Source organism: Aplidium turbinatum, chromosome 11 (genome assembly GCF_918807975.1).
Source record: "Aplidium turbinatum chromosome 11, kaAplTurb1.1, whole genome shotgun sequence".
NCBI classification, from domain to species: domain Eukaryota; kingdom Metazoa; phylum Chordata; class Ascidiacea; order Aplousobranchia; family Polyclinidae; genus Aplidium; species Aplidium turbinatum.
The window spans coordinates 6,308,525-6,322,419 of record NC_137482.1 but is presented as its reverse complement, the minus strand read 5'-3'; the positions used below and the strand labels follow the sequence as shown (position 1 = coordinate 6,322,419).

Below are 13,895 nucleotides of genomic sequence, written 5' to 3'. Positions count from 1 at the left end.
ATGGTCGTAAAAGTAAACAAGGAAAGAATAAATTGGCTCGTGTGTCCGTAATTTGACCCATTTTCACACGCATTTTACTGCGTATTCGCACTAGTAATAAACTGTGAACAGTAGTATTAACTTACCGCGACAGACACAAAACAATACAAAAGCAGTTTGTACTTTGTGTATTGGTATCACATCTTTGAGCAATTTTACATCGATGCACTGCAGTGATTTCCTTATGGCATCGATTTCTTTTAGCAGCTTTGCAACAAGTGTAAAACAGATTACAGTTTACACCAGTGGTTCTCAACCGGGGTGCCGCGGCACCCTGGGGTGCCAATTGCAATGCTCAAGGGTGCCGCGAGATATTGAGATATTGCAATACTGCGGCTCATTCTTTATTTTAACTTTAACCCGTTAAGAGCGAAATTTATTTATTTCTAACCGGGTTTCAGTGCGTATTAAGTTTGGCGTCTCCCAGTTATTCCCTGCTCCTTTCTGGAGAGTCGCTTAGTGGGGAAGTCGCTGGCGGTAGGTTGATAATCCGCGGTAAGCCTTTGTTTTCTCAACCAGGAAAAACAGTGTGAAAGAGATTTTAACTCGTTGTTGTTCTTTCCATAAAAACGTTTAAAACGCATCATTATTGCAAGGTTTCATGATTTTATTTTGCGAAGATACCGAGAAATCCATTTTTACTGGACTCTCATATTGTTTTGAATCTTAAAGAAGAAGAAGAAGAATTAATTGACATTCGTAACAATGGAAATTTTAAGCTTATGCACAAGCAGATGCCTCTCGACGAGTTCTGGATAAAAATTCAAAATGAATATATAACCTTGCGTTTGGAAGAAAGCTATTGTGCTTTTGCTGCAGTTTTCCACGTCATACCTATGTGAAAGTGGATTTTCTGTATTAACGAACATAAAAACTAAAAAACGAGAACGACTGCTTATAGTCGAGGAAGAAATGCGAGTGGCTTTATCGAATGTGCCTCCAAATATTAAGGGCCTTTGTGCAAGAAGTCATGCCCAAATTTCACACTAACTTTTGAATAAATACCTTTATTTACCCGCGCTATAGGCTACTGTACAACTCATTCTGTTATTTCATACAGTTATTTGAAATGCAGAAACCTCATAAAATTGATCCAGTTTTACCAGGGTGCCGCAAACTATTTATCTCTTTGATAGGGTGCCGCAAGGTCAAAAAGGTTGAGAACCACTGGTTTACACTGAAGACGCATTTTGTCGAAGTTTTCCAACTTTGTCCAACTGATGAAACCAGCGTGAACTGCGCGGTGTAAATTTGGAGGTGATACACCATTATTATCAAGGCAAGGTGTTTTTTAATCAGAGTCATCACCCCCAGAAGTACTGTGGAGATGAAAAATGTTAAACTGTGTGACAACAAAAAACAGCTAAATTTTAATTTCACGACACTTGTATTTGTCATCAAAGCAAGGCCAAAAAAGCTCTGTGCAGAGCCAAAATAACTGAAATAAAAGTACCATATAAAGTGAAGCTTTTTATCACAATTACAAAGTTAACGCTATTCCATCCAAGATGAAAAGAGCATCAAATATGATATGATGCCCTTGAGGGGTGTGCCAAAACGGGCACATCTGTTGACGACAAACATCACAAAGGAGCGAAGAAAAGAAACAAAGTGGTGTTATATCAAATGACATATAACTCCCCCCCCCCAATCTTTTTATCGGGCTAGATAAGCAATCTTCCAACTGAAAATTTACTTGGTGTATTTTACCGTAGCCCATTACCGTATAAATTTATTATCTGTGAAACTACATATTCCAATTTGTGCTACGAAAAAGGCTTACTTCCAGCTGTGGTATTTTCTTTTCAAACTAAGTTACTTCAGTCAACCAAGTTTTAATTTTCTTCCTTAGCTGCTTTCCTATCTGGCAATGTGGTAGAAGGGAGTTTCATTTTTGAGGACCCTGTGAACAAAACCGACTTTATGCAACAAGACATTGCAAGGACACCAAACGTTGTTTACTTAGTGTTGTAACCTTAACACTTTGTGGTTTCTAGTCGTCTGCTGGGTTACAGCACATACTACGAGGATTACAAATGATAATAAATCAAAGTGATTGCAAATGCCAAAGCCAAACTAAAAATTTGTACAGTTTCTAGAAACTCATGAAATGTGAAATTCAACCAAGCTAGCAGTTAGAACTTTCGCAAGTTTTTAACTAACTTAGATTGAAACACGTCAGTCTTCAACAATGCTTAATCATCAATATAACTATAATAACTAGTGACCAATACCACGTAACAATCCTATTCTTGAAAACTTGTCATTAGCATGCCGGCTTAATTATTTAAATTGGCATGTGTTGTGAAATACGGTAACCCAAAAGTCATTAAATTGTCGGCTGCATAGCCGAGTGGTGAGAGCTCTGGAACGGCAATCGAAAGGGCGCCGGTTTGACACTGCTCAAGAGCATGCAGCTGTGTCTTTGGCAGGACACTTAAAGGCATGCCTGAAGGTGGACACAAAGATTGGCTTCCTTGCCTTCCCGTCCACTTAATCTAAACCTTCAACCACCGGGCGTAAGCCTGGACATGACAAACAAAACATCACATGAGGCTTACAAAACTATTGATACTTCTTTTCCTGTTCATATCTTGACTGTTATCTTGCATATACTTTATATATACAGAAAGTAGGAGAGAAAAAAAGTCGCATTCTAACTGAAATTAAACCATACAACTATATAAAGCTAAACTATAAACGAAACATGTTTGGACTACTATTATGAATTTTATTAGTTTTTACATATAACATCAAAATGTTCATTAAAGATAAATCTATTTAATATCACTTATATACGTATATACTAGGGTGCCACAGGCGCCCCTCAAAAATTAAAATTGCGTCCGATACACCTGAACTTTTTTTTATATGTGACACTTAGTAAAAAAAAGCATGTGTGAGAATTTTCAATAAGTTTTGATAAAATCTGGACGTGCAGATTAGGTTTAAAGTTGTTAAAGGTAAATTTTCACAATTTCAATAGTAAAACCCTCTCTAGATCATCAAAACTCAGACATTTCTTCTCAGTTACGAAGTATTTGAACTTCGAACACTTTCTGGTGAACTTACTTACTAATTTACAATCGTACAGACCATGTGTCAATTGTATATGTTCAACAATTTATGAAAAATGCCTAAAAATATGAGGTTTCATGCATTATAAAAAAGGATCCATGTAAAGAAAATCCCTATTGAGATGAAATTACTACAGCATTTGAAGAATCAAAAGTAGGCTACATTCATTAACTAATCGTTTTTGTTTATTGAAAACTTTTTGGTCTTTGAAGATCAAAATCTCAGCTATGTTTGCACGGAACTTGGACTCAAAAACAAAAATTTGGATCTTTACACACTAAACATAGTCAGTAAAAACGTAACACAGAAAGATAAACACAAAGCACAATGCTTAGAGTCCAGACATCCACTACTTAACAACAAAACCACAATAACGTAAAATTTATGGAGGCCTACATTTATTTTAACCCTTGCAATAATAGTGAAATGGTAAGGTAAAATGGCAATTAATAACACACAACTATCTAGTATCTAATTACAAAGTAAAATGCAGCATAATAGGCTACTGGTATGCTATGACAGGCTGCAAATAATGCTGATTGCAATGTTGTGTAAGCTGACAACACTTTATGGAGTTATACAGTCAGTACTTTGACAATTACATGGTTAAAAACCATGTGCCCTCAGACTGTAGTTGTCGAGTACGTTGATTAGGTAATACCTTCCTCGCATTTTCGACTACTTGGAGAATGTTTTGGTAGCGTTCTTCAAGGTTTGAAGTTGACAAGATGTCATGGGCCAACTTGACGCCTCGCTCAGCGGCATCATTAACGACTCTGAAAGCATCAACTTTCTTTTTCGCCTCAACATATGTAAACCACCATGATACATAGAACCCGCCCCTACCCCGATAGCTCAATTGGTTAGCGCGTCAGTTCTGGAATGAAGAAACTTCAAGATCAACAGCGGCGCTGGTTCGACTCTCGGGGTGTGCGCTTGAGCAACGCACGTTAAGGACTGCTCTCCATTCAGCGGCATCTAATGGATGGAATAATTCACCAGCAACAAGACTTCAACAATCGGAAACTTCACTCTGTCAATCTTGGTGACCGGGCCTGCGTCAGTGATTCAAAGCCTCTACAAGTATGCGAAACTGCCAGGATTAAGCTCTGCAAGAAGCTTTCCCAGTCCGAGGATAACGATTCAATCAATTAATCAATTAATTAATCAATCAATTAATTAAACTGTAAATTGTAGAAACCTCTTTAACTTTTCGAGTTGAGATGCTTTCATGATGGCATTTTTTTGGGGCAATTTATGAATTTCGTCTTGTAAGAGCACAATTTTCAGTGAATATATAAGTTTGCTCATCCACCTGGCTCTGTGTAATGCACCAGGTCTTTGGAGAGACACATCCTTACTGGTAGGTGGCTCAAGTTTAAGTACAATTGATACAAATTCAAAAGTTCTAATTAGTCGCTTCTTAAAAATTTGGATGATTCTGGATGGAGCTTCATCTGATTTATCAGCTCAGACAATTCTTCCCGCTTACTGGCAAGCAGATCAATTTCCTCGTGCGATTTTGATGTATGAAAACAACCTGATGCGCTATCAGAAAGAGTTTGAAAATTGCTTTTAAAGCGTTGAAATATGGAAATGTTGGGTCCACTGCTGCTTTCTATTTTGAGTTCTTCCCAAACATGCGTCAGTATTATCTCCCCAATATGATGCCTGCATGCTGCCCAAAGTAGGCCTTTTCCAAGATGATCTTGTATTTGGATACAGGCAGTGCTGTATTTGAGGGTATACGGCGGTATACGCAGTATACTCTCTGCTTTTTCGAGCAATTATGGTATACCCTCTGGTTTTCCAAAGAGAGTGCTTATGCTATCCTTACTGATTTTTGACAACTACAAACTAACTACTTAACCATTTGAGGACCAACGGTACCTGGGTGTACCATGAACTTAATTCCGTACTCGTATAATTTTGATGTTGATAATTCATGTTATGGTAGAATAAAGACTATTTTGTAAGTTGTGTATTATTTATCATTTTGGAAAATCTGACAGTATACCCTTTTTTACGAATACAGCACTGGATACAGGCCGCAGTTTTGTGGCCCGTATTGCTACTTGTGGTGTCAAACACCATTGCAGCAAGACATGCAGTACAGTTCCAATTGTTTAACAATTCCATGCTTGCATTGGCTATTTGCTTTCCGTTTGAATCGGATGTTTGTGCAGGCAAATAAGGAACACCAAGCAGTTTTGAGCCTCCAATACCTGATAGTAATATCGGAAGCCTTTATTCCAAGACCCTGGGTGAGGTCAAGCCAGCTATGTTGATTCAATGTTGCAAGATGGTGAATCAATGTAACAGGCGCGGAGCTGTCATGCTTGACCTCAATTGAGATCTTGACATACTGGCACTGGTCTCCTAACCTAATTCTTCAATTTACCTTGTTTCAATGTGGAGAAAAAGATGAGAAATAGCAAAAAAACTGATGTTCAAACTAGGGAAATCCCCTAATTTTACTGTATTTCAGTTTAGACTTTCGTTTTCAATCTGCACATCCAATTTTTGTCCAATCTCAATCAAACTTTGCAAAGTGCCTTAATATGTGAAATGTCACACCAAAAAAAAAGTTCAGGTGATTTCGGCCACATGAGGGCGCCTGTGGCACCCTAGTATATACTTATAAAAAAACTAAACCAGAACTATATGCCATAGCTTTACTTGAAACTGATTGAGGAAATCTTTATCTTGGGATTGAGAAAGCTTCTTTGAAAGCATAATCCTGGCAGTTTCACTTACTTGTAGAATGTAGATGTATATATATAAAGAATTTAAATCACTGACGCAGATCCGATCACCAAACTTCACAAGTGAAACTTCCGATTGTTGAAGTCATGTTGTCTGTGAATTATTTCATCTACTAGGTGCCGCTGAGTGGAGAGCGGTCCTTGAAAATTGATGCTCAAGCGCACACCTTGAGTCAAACCAGCGCCATTTGATCTTTAGAACAAAACAAATGATAAAAATATGGCAGTGGCTATTTGACCGGCTCCGGTCTTTGAATTTGAAACACTATTTGACCGGTCATGACGTCATTACATAAGTACTTTTTTCTTTTTCTCTTTCAAAGCAAAAGACGTGAAGCGCCGTTATAAAGTTCTAAATTCAACACGTTTACATCAACTCAGTCCGTGGCGCATACGTTGCGTCTCAGGTTGCCATTCTAGAGGGGATGAGTTCGATGCTATCCGGAAGCATTGACTTTTTTCATTTTTTTTTATCTAAACTTTGAACCGAAGCGCATTTTTGTGGTCAATTTTTTTAATTTGAGTAGCCTACAGCCCATTTTTTTATGTCTTTTCAAATGTGAGTAATAAAGTTAGAGTTTTTTTAATTAGCTGGAATTTGAGAATTTCTCTGGGTAATTTTCCGATCGTCATAAGTGACCGTGTTTGCTGAACGACCCTACATTTTTGCTCTCAAGTTAGTTATATTTTTTAAAGAAGTATTGTATAGGCTATAACTAACTTGAGAGCAAAAATGTAATTTTCTTTTAAAAAAAATGGACGATTGGAAAATTGGACCACTTATCACGATCGGAAAATTACCAAGAGAAATTCTCAAATTCCAGCAAATTAAAAAACTCTAGCTTTATTTCTCACATTTGAAAAGACATAAAAAAATGGGCTGTAGGCTACTCAAATTAAAAATTGATCACAAAAATGCGCTTCGGTTCAAAGTTTAAATAAAAAAATAAAAAAATGAAAAAAAAGTCAATGCTTCCGGATAGTATCAAACTCATCCCCTCTAGAATGGCAACCTGAGACGCAACGTATGCGCCACGGACTGAGTTGAAGAGAACGTGTTGAATTTAGAACTTTATATCGGCGCTTCACGTCTTTTGCTTTGAAAGAGAAAAAGAAAAAAGTACTTATGTAATGACGTCATGACCGGTCAAATAGTGTTTCAGATTCAAAGACCGGAGCCGGTCAAATAGCCACTGCCTAAAAATATAGAAAATTGATTTGGGGTATAACCATTCCCAGCATCAGTGCGGCAAACTGCTGTGGAATAGGGATTCATTAAGTTTCAATACGTTTAGCTAAAGCAAATCATTTAATAATAAATAACAAAATTACAAATCACACACCTTTCAACTCCCTTGGCTAGTTGCACAAATACCAGAGTGGAAATAATAGCTTTGATTTCTGGAACAACTTCCTATGTTTCTAGCTGTATTGTACAACAGCATGATAAACTGATTGAAATAACCAGTTAATGTTATTGCAATCTTGTTCATTGCATTATAAACATATATAGTTCAATATATAGGAAAGCTTGAAGAATCTTGGGACTTTTGCTCATTACACTTTAACAATGACGTAGACTCCAAGCACAAATGTTGCAAAAATAACTATATATACTATATGTAAATCTCTTACATTCATTTCAAACATATGAGCAGGATTAGCAACTAAATACCATTACCAGCATGTTCATTGCAGGACCAGTGAGTAACACTGAGTGTAGATATCAATGAGGTAGCTTCTCATTATTGTTCTGCCTAGGAGATTTATCAAGACTTTTGTGATGTCTTGATTTGGGAACAGCATATGGTTTGGGTCGCATCTGCATAATTCGTTTAGTTTCTTTTTGCCGAGATGTCTTTCTTTCCACTGTCCGTGATTCCTCATTAATGTCACTGGCAGTAGATGCAGAACTAAAGCTACTTTTGTTGCTTCCAATTGCACAATCTTTTTTTCTTTTCACCCGATTATCTGCAAGTTTGTGTGAGTAAAGAGAGCTTGCAACAGTTTTTCTCAGAAATTGCTTATTAGCCATTGGAATTATGTTTTTCCGCCTGTAAGAGAAATATAACACTGATTGTAATTTTAAAAAATGCGAAACCACCGTTTCTATTTTGCGACACTTGTTGTTACGTAGCACGATGTTTTGTTGTTCTTGTGAATCAAAAATTTAAATTTTTGCAACATTGGAAAACCTAAATAAAATGTCACTACAATTTAACATTTCAGTACATAAAAAAAGATATGTCACTGTGAAACAGGTCCACAGGCACAAACTAATGAGATTTGAAAAACATTGTTCTTGCAAAGATGCACTTACCAACCACTAGGCCCCATCGTTTTTGAGCGCTGTTTCCCCCGCTTTGCTTCTTGTAATAATTCTTTAATGGCTTGCTTTTCTAATTCTTTGTTATCCATGTTAACAAGCCTGCAAATTCTACAGAAATATAAACAAATGGAGCTCAGCGAAAATTTATGTCCAGTTTTCTTTCTTCATCCTATTTTTATGATGACTGCTCAACCACATAAATATTGGAATTAGCAAATTCAATCCACATTCCACTACACTTCTATTGGGCTGCTGCTTAACAGAAAAACCTAGAACATCACACAACTCAGGCGAAAGAGAAATTGAAAAAAGAAAACTAATCGGAAAAAAATGATGGTTTGCGAAAATGAGAGAACTTGTATACCTGGGACTGGTATATAAGTCCCCCCACCCCCCTTGGTAACTCATGACAATGACAGGACTCAATGGACATGGCTCTTTCGCCTTAGTTGTGTGATGTTCTAGGCGTTACCCTGCTTAACACTGCATCAGAGCTGCCAGACTACAAAAAGATCTTAAAGCCAAAATAATACAAAAAAGGCCAAAACAAGAAAGATTGATTGAATTGTTATCCTCGGACTGGGAAAGCTTCTGGCAGAGCTTAATCTTGGCAGTTTCGCATACTTGTAAAATATTTGAATCACTGACTCAGGCCCGGTCACCGAGATTGACAGAGTGAAGTTTCCGATGGTTGAAATCTGGTTGCCAGGGAATTATTCAATCCAATAGATGCCGCTGAATGGAGAGCAGTCCTTAACGTGCGTTGCTCAAGCGCACACACCGAGAATCGAACCAGCGCTGCTTGATCTTGAAGTTTTTTTGTTCCAGAAGTGACGCACTAACCATCTGAGCTATCGGGGCGGTAAAATATTAGATAAAAAAAGCAAAATGAATATTCACCTGTTTCTATGTCTATAATATTAATATTTATCGATATTCTATGACTTTTTTTTTTTTTTTTTTTTTTTTTTTTTTTTTTTTTTTCAATTCAATTCAATTTATTTTTCTTTGTCAGAATGCAAAAGAAATGATATTGAGAAAAAGAAATACAGTAACAAAACTAACAAAAGGAAAAGGTGGCAAAACCTTAATGGTTTAAGACGTGCGTGAAAGGATCTAATATTGCGGTATATGCATCAATAAATATAGTTAAGCACGGCCACCAAACCTGATACTTTAAAATAATTTGATGAATTAGTTAAGAATCAGTCGCCTCCTCGTTCCTGGAACAACTGGAGCGCCAATTCTTAAAGCAATGAGAACACGACTGAACCCAACATCACAAAAACAAACTAATATACACAGTTACACACACATATTGAAATTACATAACGGACTATCAAAACAAGGACTATTTACAGATTTCATACAGAAATAAAGTGTTCGCAGCAACGATATTAAGTAGCCTATATATTGTAGAACAAATACATAATATGGCAGCTCATTATCAAGATATGTTGTATGTGTGTTTTAGTTGTTGTTGATAAAATAAATAATTTTTAGGGACCCGTAACATTCATTGTTTTCAATCTTGTACAAAATGTTTTTCTCCTATAATATTTGCGTTCCTAAAAAAAACTCGCGTGCTGTGAACAAAAATCATTGATGAATCGTTCTCCACCCAATAACCCACCGCAACTTTTACCAGAGATTCTGTTCAATATAGCAATTGATTGCTTTCAATTTTTTCCGTTTTAACCAAACGCTACATTAAAACGTCAAATCAGTGATTTCATCAACAATAACTTTTTAGAAATACCGTCAGTTTCAAGTTGCTGTGAAGTAGCCTGCTGTGACAACCATTCAAGATCTCCGCAATTTACCTCTATGACGAAGTTTTACCACGAGTTTGCTGTTGTTGTTTTACAATCGTAAACATATTGTTGAAATTTTCAAATTTTAAGTTACGTAATTACTCGCCTTTTTTTAATCTAAAAGTGCTTTATATACATCCACACAAACAAGTATTATACACATTATTTTACCTTCAAACTCAAAATATATTCACTCTAAAAAACGCCAATTCAAAAATTGGTGTTCAAAATTCTGCAATTCGAACTCACAAATAAATAAATTCCTTGAGACTCAGTTTGTTACCTCTGTGTCATGGGAGCGTAGTTACGTCAGCAGCCGTTCTGCTGTCATCAGGGGTTATAAATATTTAAAGGCATACTAAATGAAAATTTCAAACCGGAATTAAGCATTAAAATGAGTAAACTAAACATTCAAGAATACATTTCAAAAACAATTACCCAAAAAAAATTGTTTTCAATGGCGCTGGCAAGGCCCAAAGTCCAGTGTTTCATTTATTTTCATTTTTTTTAAAATGACCAAAACGTGCAAACACTGCTCGAGAATACGTAATAAAAAACAGCAATAACAAAAGCCACGTTACCACATCTGATGTTTTGAGCAAACTGTCTACTGTTTTGATGTTGAAATGCGCTGTTTTGATGTACATACATACATAGCCTACAGTCAAATCGCCCGCAGTAACAATTATTGCGTGATCGGTTGATTGCTAGTCTTTTGTTACGTAGACTGTACAGTCGCACGCTTCGTTGCTCAGGCCCAATCTCATTTTGAAAGCTCTGACAAAAGCACGCGCACAATGGTGGTCAGACCGCAATGGGGCAAAATTTTATTGAAAATCGTTTTATGGTAGCATGTTAAACACAAAGAACGTGGAAAATCGCCAAGTCAGGTTTTTCCTTTAGTACTCCTTTAAATAAAACTAGAACCCCTGCAAATTGATTGAATGAAGAGCATCTGGCAATACTGGTAAAAGAAAATTTATATTTGTTCAAGCTAACACAGGAGACAGCTGTTTTCACTTCAGAGACAAATCTTCTGAAGAAGAGGGGAGGAGTGGTAAAATTTGAATAGTTTTATTTGCATAGCTTTAGTAAGTTCTGAATAATCACATATAAATATGAGACAATAACGTATTTATTTTTTGATCAATTTTCAAAACTTGAACTTTTGATCAAAATGTGAATAGGCAATTGATACTGATAGAAAATGCAAACAGTTGTTTAGAAGCTGATTCATATTGAGCAGTGCTTCTCAACTTTTAAAACAACGATTCACATTTTTCATATTTTATTTGCACAAACCAACCACCGTTAGTTTACCAATTGTTTTCCCTATTTAAACACAGAATTTGGCAAAAAGTCCATGCAGGTATTGGGACCAATGGTCTGGTCAGAGGTTCCAAGTAGGCTAAAAAACTTATCATTTCATTGTTTCAAAAAACAGATCAAAACGTTAATTTTACAAAGCTACAGTGCATCGTAAGTGATATGTTATGGAAACCAACTTGCCAGTTTCATAATTATGCAATAGGCCTACAACATGTTCAGTCGGAAACTTGATTAATCTCTGCTTGCTTTTTGGAATTTTGTGTTTAGGCCTACGTTATCTTAAATATGTTTGTTTTTTTGGTGCGTATGTTGAAGCGCGGGAACGTTTTAACGTTTGATTCTATTTTTCTCTTGTAAGCTTATTTTAAATGGCAAAATCGTCATTTCCGTAGGGTGGCAATTGACTAGTAGACCGTATGGTCGTCTCGTTGTCTCCCTGTCGGTATGGGAACTTGTGTAACTTTTGCATTGTGTATATTAATTGCATATTTCAAACATGTACCTATGTTCCTGTTACTGACAAATAAAACATTGATTGATTGATTGATATTTGTGAAATAACAAAAAAAAGTTTATTTTTATAAAATTGTGCAACTAAGCTGATTTGTAAATCGATGGCTTAAGTTAATTATAGGATTATATTAATTATGGGATTAATGAAAAGATTAATCTGTATTTAACTCTGACTTATTTCACTGGCTATTGCTCTGTAGAAGTAGGGCTGAGTAGGCCCTATATTAGTCTATATGGTAAACATAAAAAAAATTATTTTACATGTAAAGTTAGCAGTTTTTTTCAACCATCAAAGTTAATGACTCGTTTTGAACACTAATGAACATTTCAAACCAGATAAGCACAACGTCTTACTCCAAACCCTTCCGTATTAGGTCATTAAGCGTATCATAAATAATAAGACAATCCCTTTTTCTAGTTCTGATATGTATAAACTACTGTAGTGCACTAAACTCTTTTCAATCAAGTATATATAGTGAGGTTTTGCATAATAACTTTGGATGTTTGGAGCACCATTTCTTTTTCACTTTCATCAAAAGCTCAAACTTAAGGGTGTTCTTCATCGGAAAAAACACTATTCATCTCATAACTTGTTGAATGAGTACCACACTTTTTTCTAAATTATAAACCATGAAGCAAAACTAACCCAGAAATCTTCCAACCACAGTTGCTAAATTTTTCTTACAATTTCAAATCACATGTACACATGCACACCAAAATCTATCTTGTTTACGACTCTACTTTCTCAAGAGGGTTAAAAATGAGATATAATCAACCAAAAACGATAATCTAAATTACCCCCTAAAATGTCAAATTATCCCTTTGGGGGTGGTTACCCACAGGTTAATAACCACTGGAATAGGTATATAATATAGTTTGACTTTGATTTCGCGTATTACTAAAACTAGAAAAGGGAAGCACAAAGTTTTACAATTGACGTTAAGGGGAGAGCAGCTAAAAAAGTTTAAGAACCTCTACTCTAAAGCCTTAAAAACTTACCCATCTATTTTAATTCGTCTAGTAATGATAGATTTTGCTAACCTGTTTAAACAGTGTAAAAGTTTACATCATTTTTAGATTGCTGTTTAATGCAAATATACAGAAGTTAATAATATAGGTTATACAAGAGAAGGTAAATTTTGTTGTTTTTCTTTTAAATCAGAATATTTTTAAATGCAGTACAATGTTCAAGTTGTCTTTTGTTTCGTATATTGCTTTCCTGGTGCTTTTTCAAACCATTGTGTGCTTTGAAGCACAAGAGAAAGTAAATCCTCATCAGGACTACAATAAACAACATTTGAAGGAAGATTTGGATGGAATAATTGGAAAGACGCCAAATGAAATGAGTCCAGAAGAATTGCAGTTTCACTATTTCCGACAACATGATTATGATAGAGATAACACTTTAGATGGAAATGAAATTGTTATTTCACTTATCCATCACAGTGAAAGTGCCAATAAAAAGACTGATAAGCCAGAATCAGATGAAGAGTTGAGTAGTGTGGTTGATGAAATATTGAAATACCAAGACAAAAATGATGATGGAAAAATCACATTTCAAGAGTATAGTTCTCCATACCAGGATAAAACTTCTTCGACTAAAGATCAACTCCACCTTTAAAGTACTTTAACAAAACATCACCCAAGTGCATGTCCAGCTAAAATAGTAGCACACTTAACACATCATGGCTGTGACATTACGGACTCAAACTTATATCCATATATTTCATAAGTACCAGTATGTCCAAACGATGGTTGACTTCTTGTGAGTAAAATAAACAACTTTTGATATGTTGGTAATTTGTTTAAAAAGTGATGTTTTTCTGCTTTTTGGTGCATTATAGTAAAAGTAATCAAATGCATTAACCATTCCATCGTGTCATTGTTGTGTTGCTTTTATTTATTTTATTAGTGAAGTTGTACAGTTCTATTAAAGAATCATTTCAATATTATTTACAGTAGGTTGAAAAAATTGAAATACAGCGTTCTTTAAAACTGCTTATAAGTTTATATATACGGTATATATAT

At 35.6% G+C, this 13,895-nt stretch overlaps 2 protein-coding genes across 4 annotated transcripts; one reads left to right on the top strand and one right to left on the bottom strand.

The window, feature by feature from the left end:
• Positions 1 to 659: 659 nt before the first annotated feature.
• On the bottom strand, positions 660 to 8,439 carry LOC145779583 (uncharacterized). Of its 3 annotated transcripts, XR_014290562.1 has the most exons (4): positions 8,203 to 8,439; positions 7,226 to 7,936; positions 1,823 to 1,942; positions 660 to 1,358 (listed from the first exon to the last, which is right to left on the bottom strand). XR_014290562.1 is itself a non-coding variant. In XM_082591209.1 (3 exons), exons 1-2 carry the CDS (start codon positions 8,298 to 8,300, stop codon positions 7,609 to 7,611), a joined length of 426 nt encoding a protein of 141 aa, XP_082447335.1. In that variant the 5' UTR covers positions 8,301 to 8,439; the 3' UTR covers positions 660 to 1,942; positions 7,564 to 7,608. The 3 variants fall into 3 exon arrangements, 1 of the variants encoding a protein (XP_082447335.1); XR_014290561.1 differs by having other exon boundaries at positions 660 to 1,942; XM_082591209.1 differs by having other exon boundaries at positions 660 to 1,942; positions 7,564 to 7,936.
• A 4,611-nt stretch (positions 8,440 to 13,050) lies between these two features.
• Positions 13,051 to 13,488, top strand: LOC145779769 (multiple coagulation factor deficiency protein 2 homolog). The gene has a single exon (XM_082591410.1). The coding sequence runs from the start codon at positions 13,051 to 13,053 to the stop codon at positions 13,486 to 13,488; it is 438 nt and encodes a 145-aa protein (XP_082447536.1).
• The last annotated feature ends 407 nt before the right edge of the window (positions 13,489 to 13,895 follow it).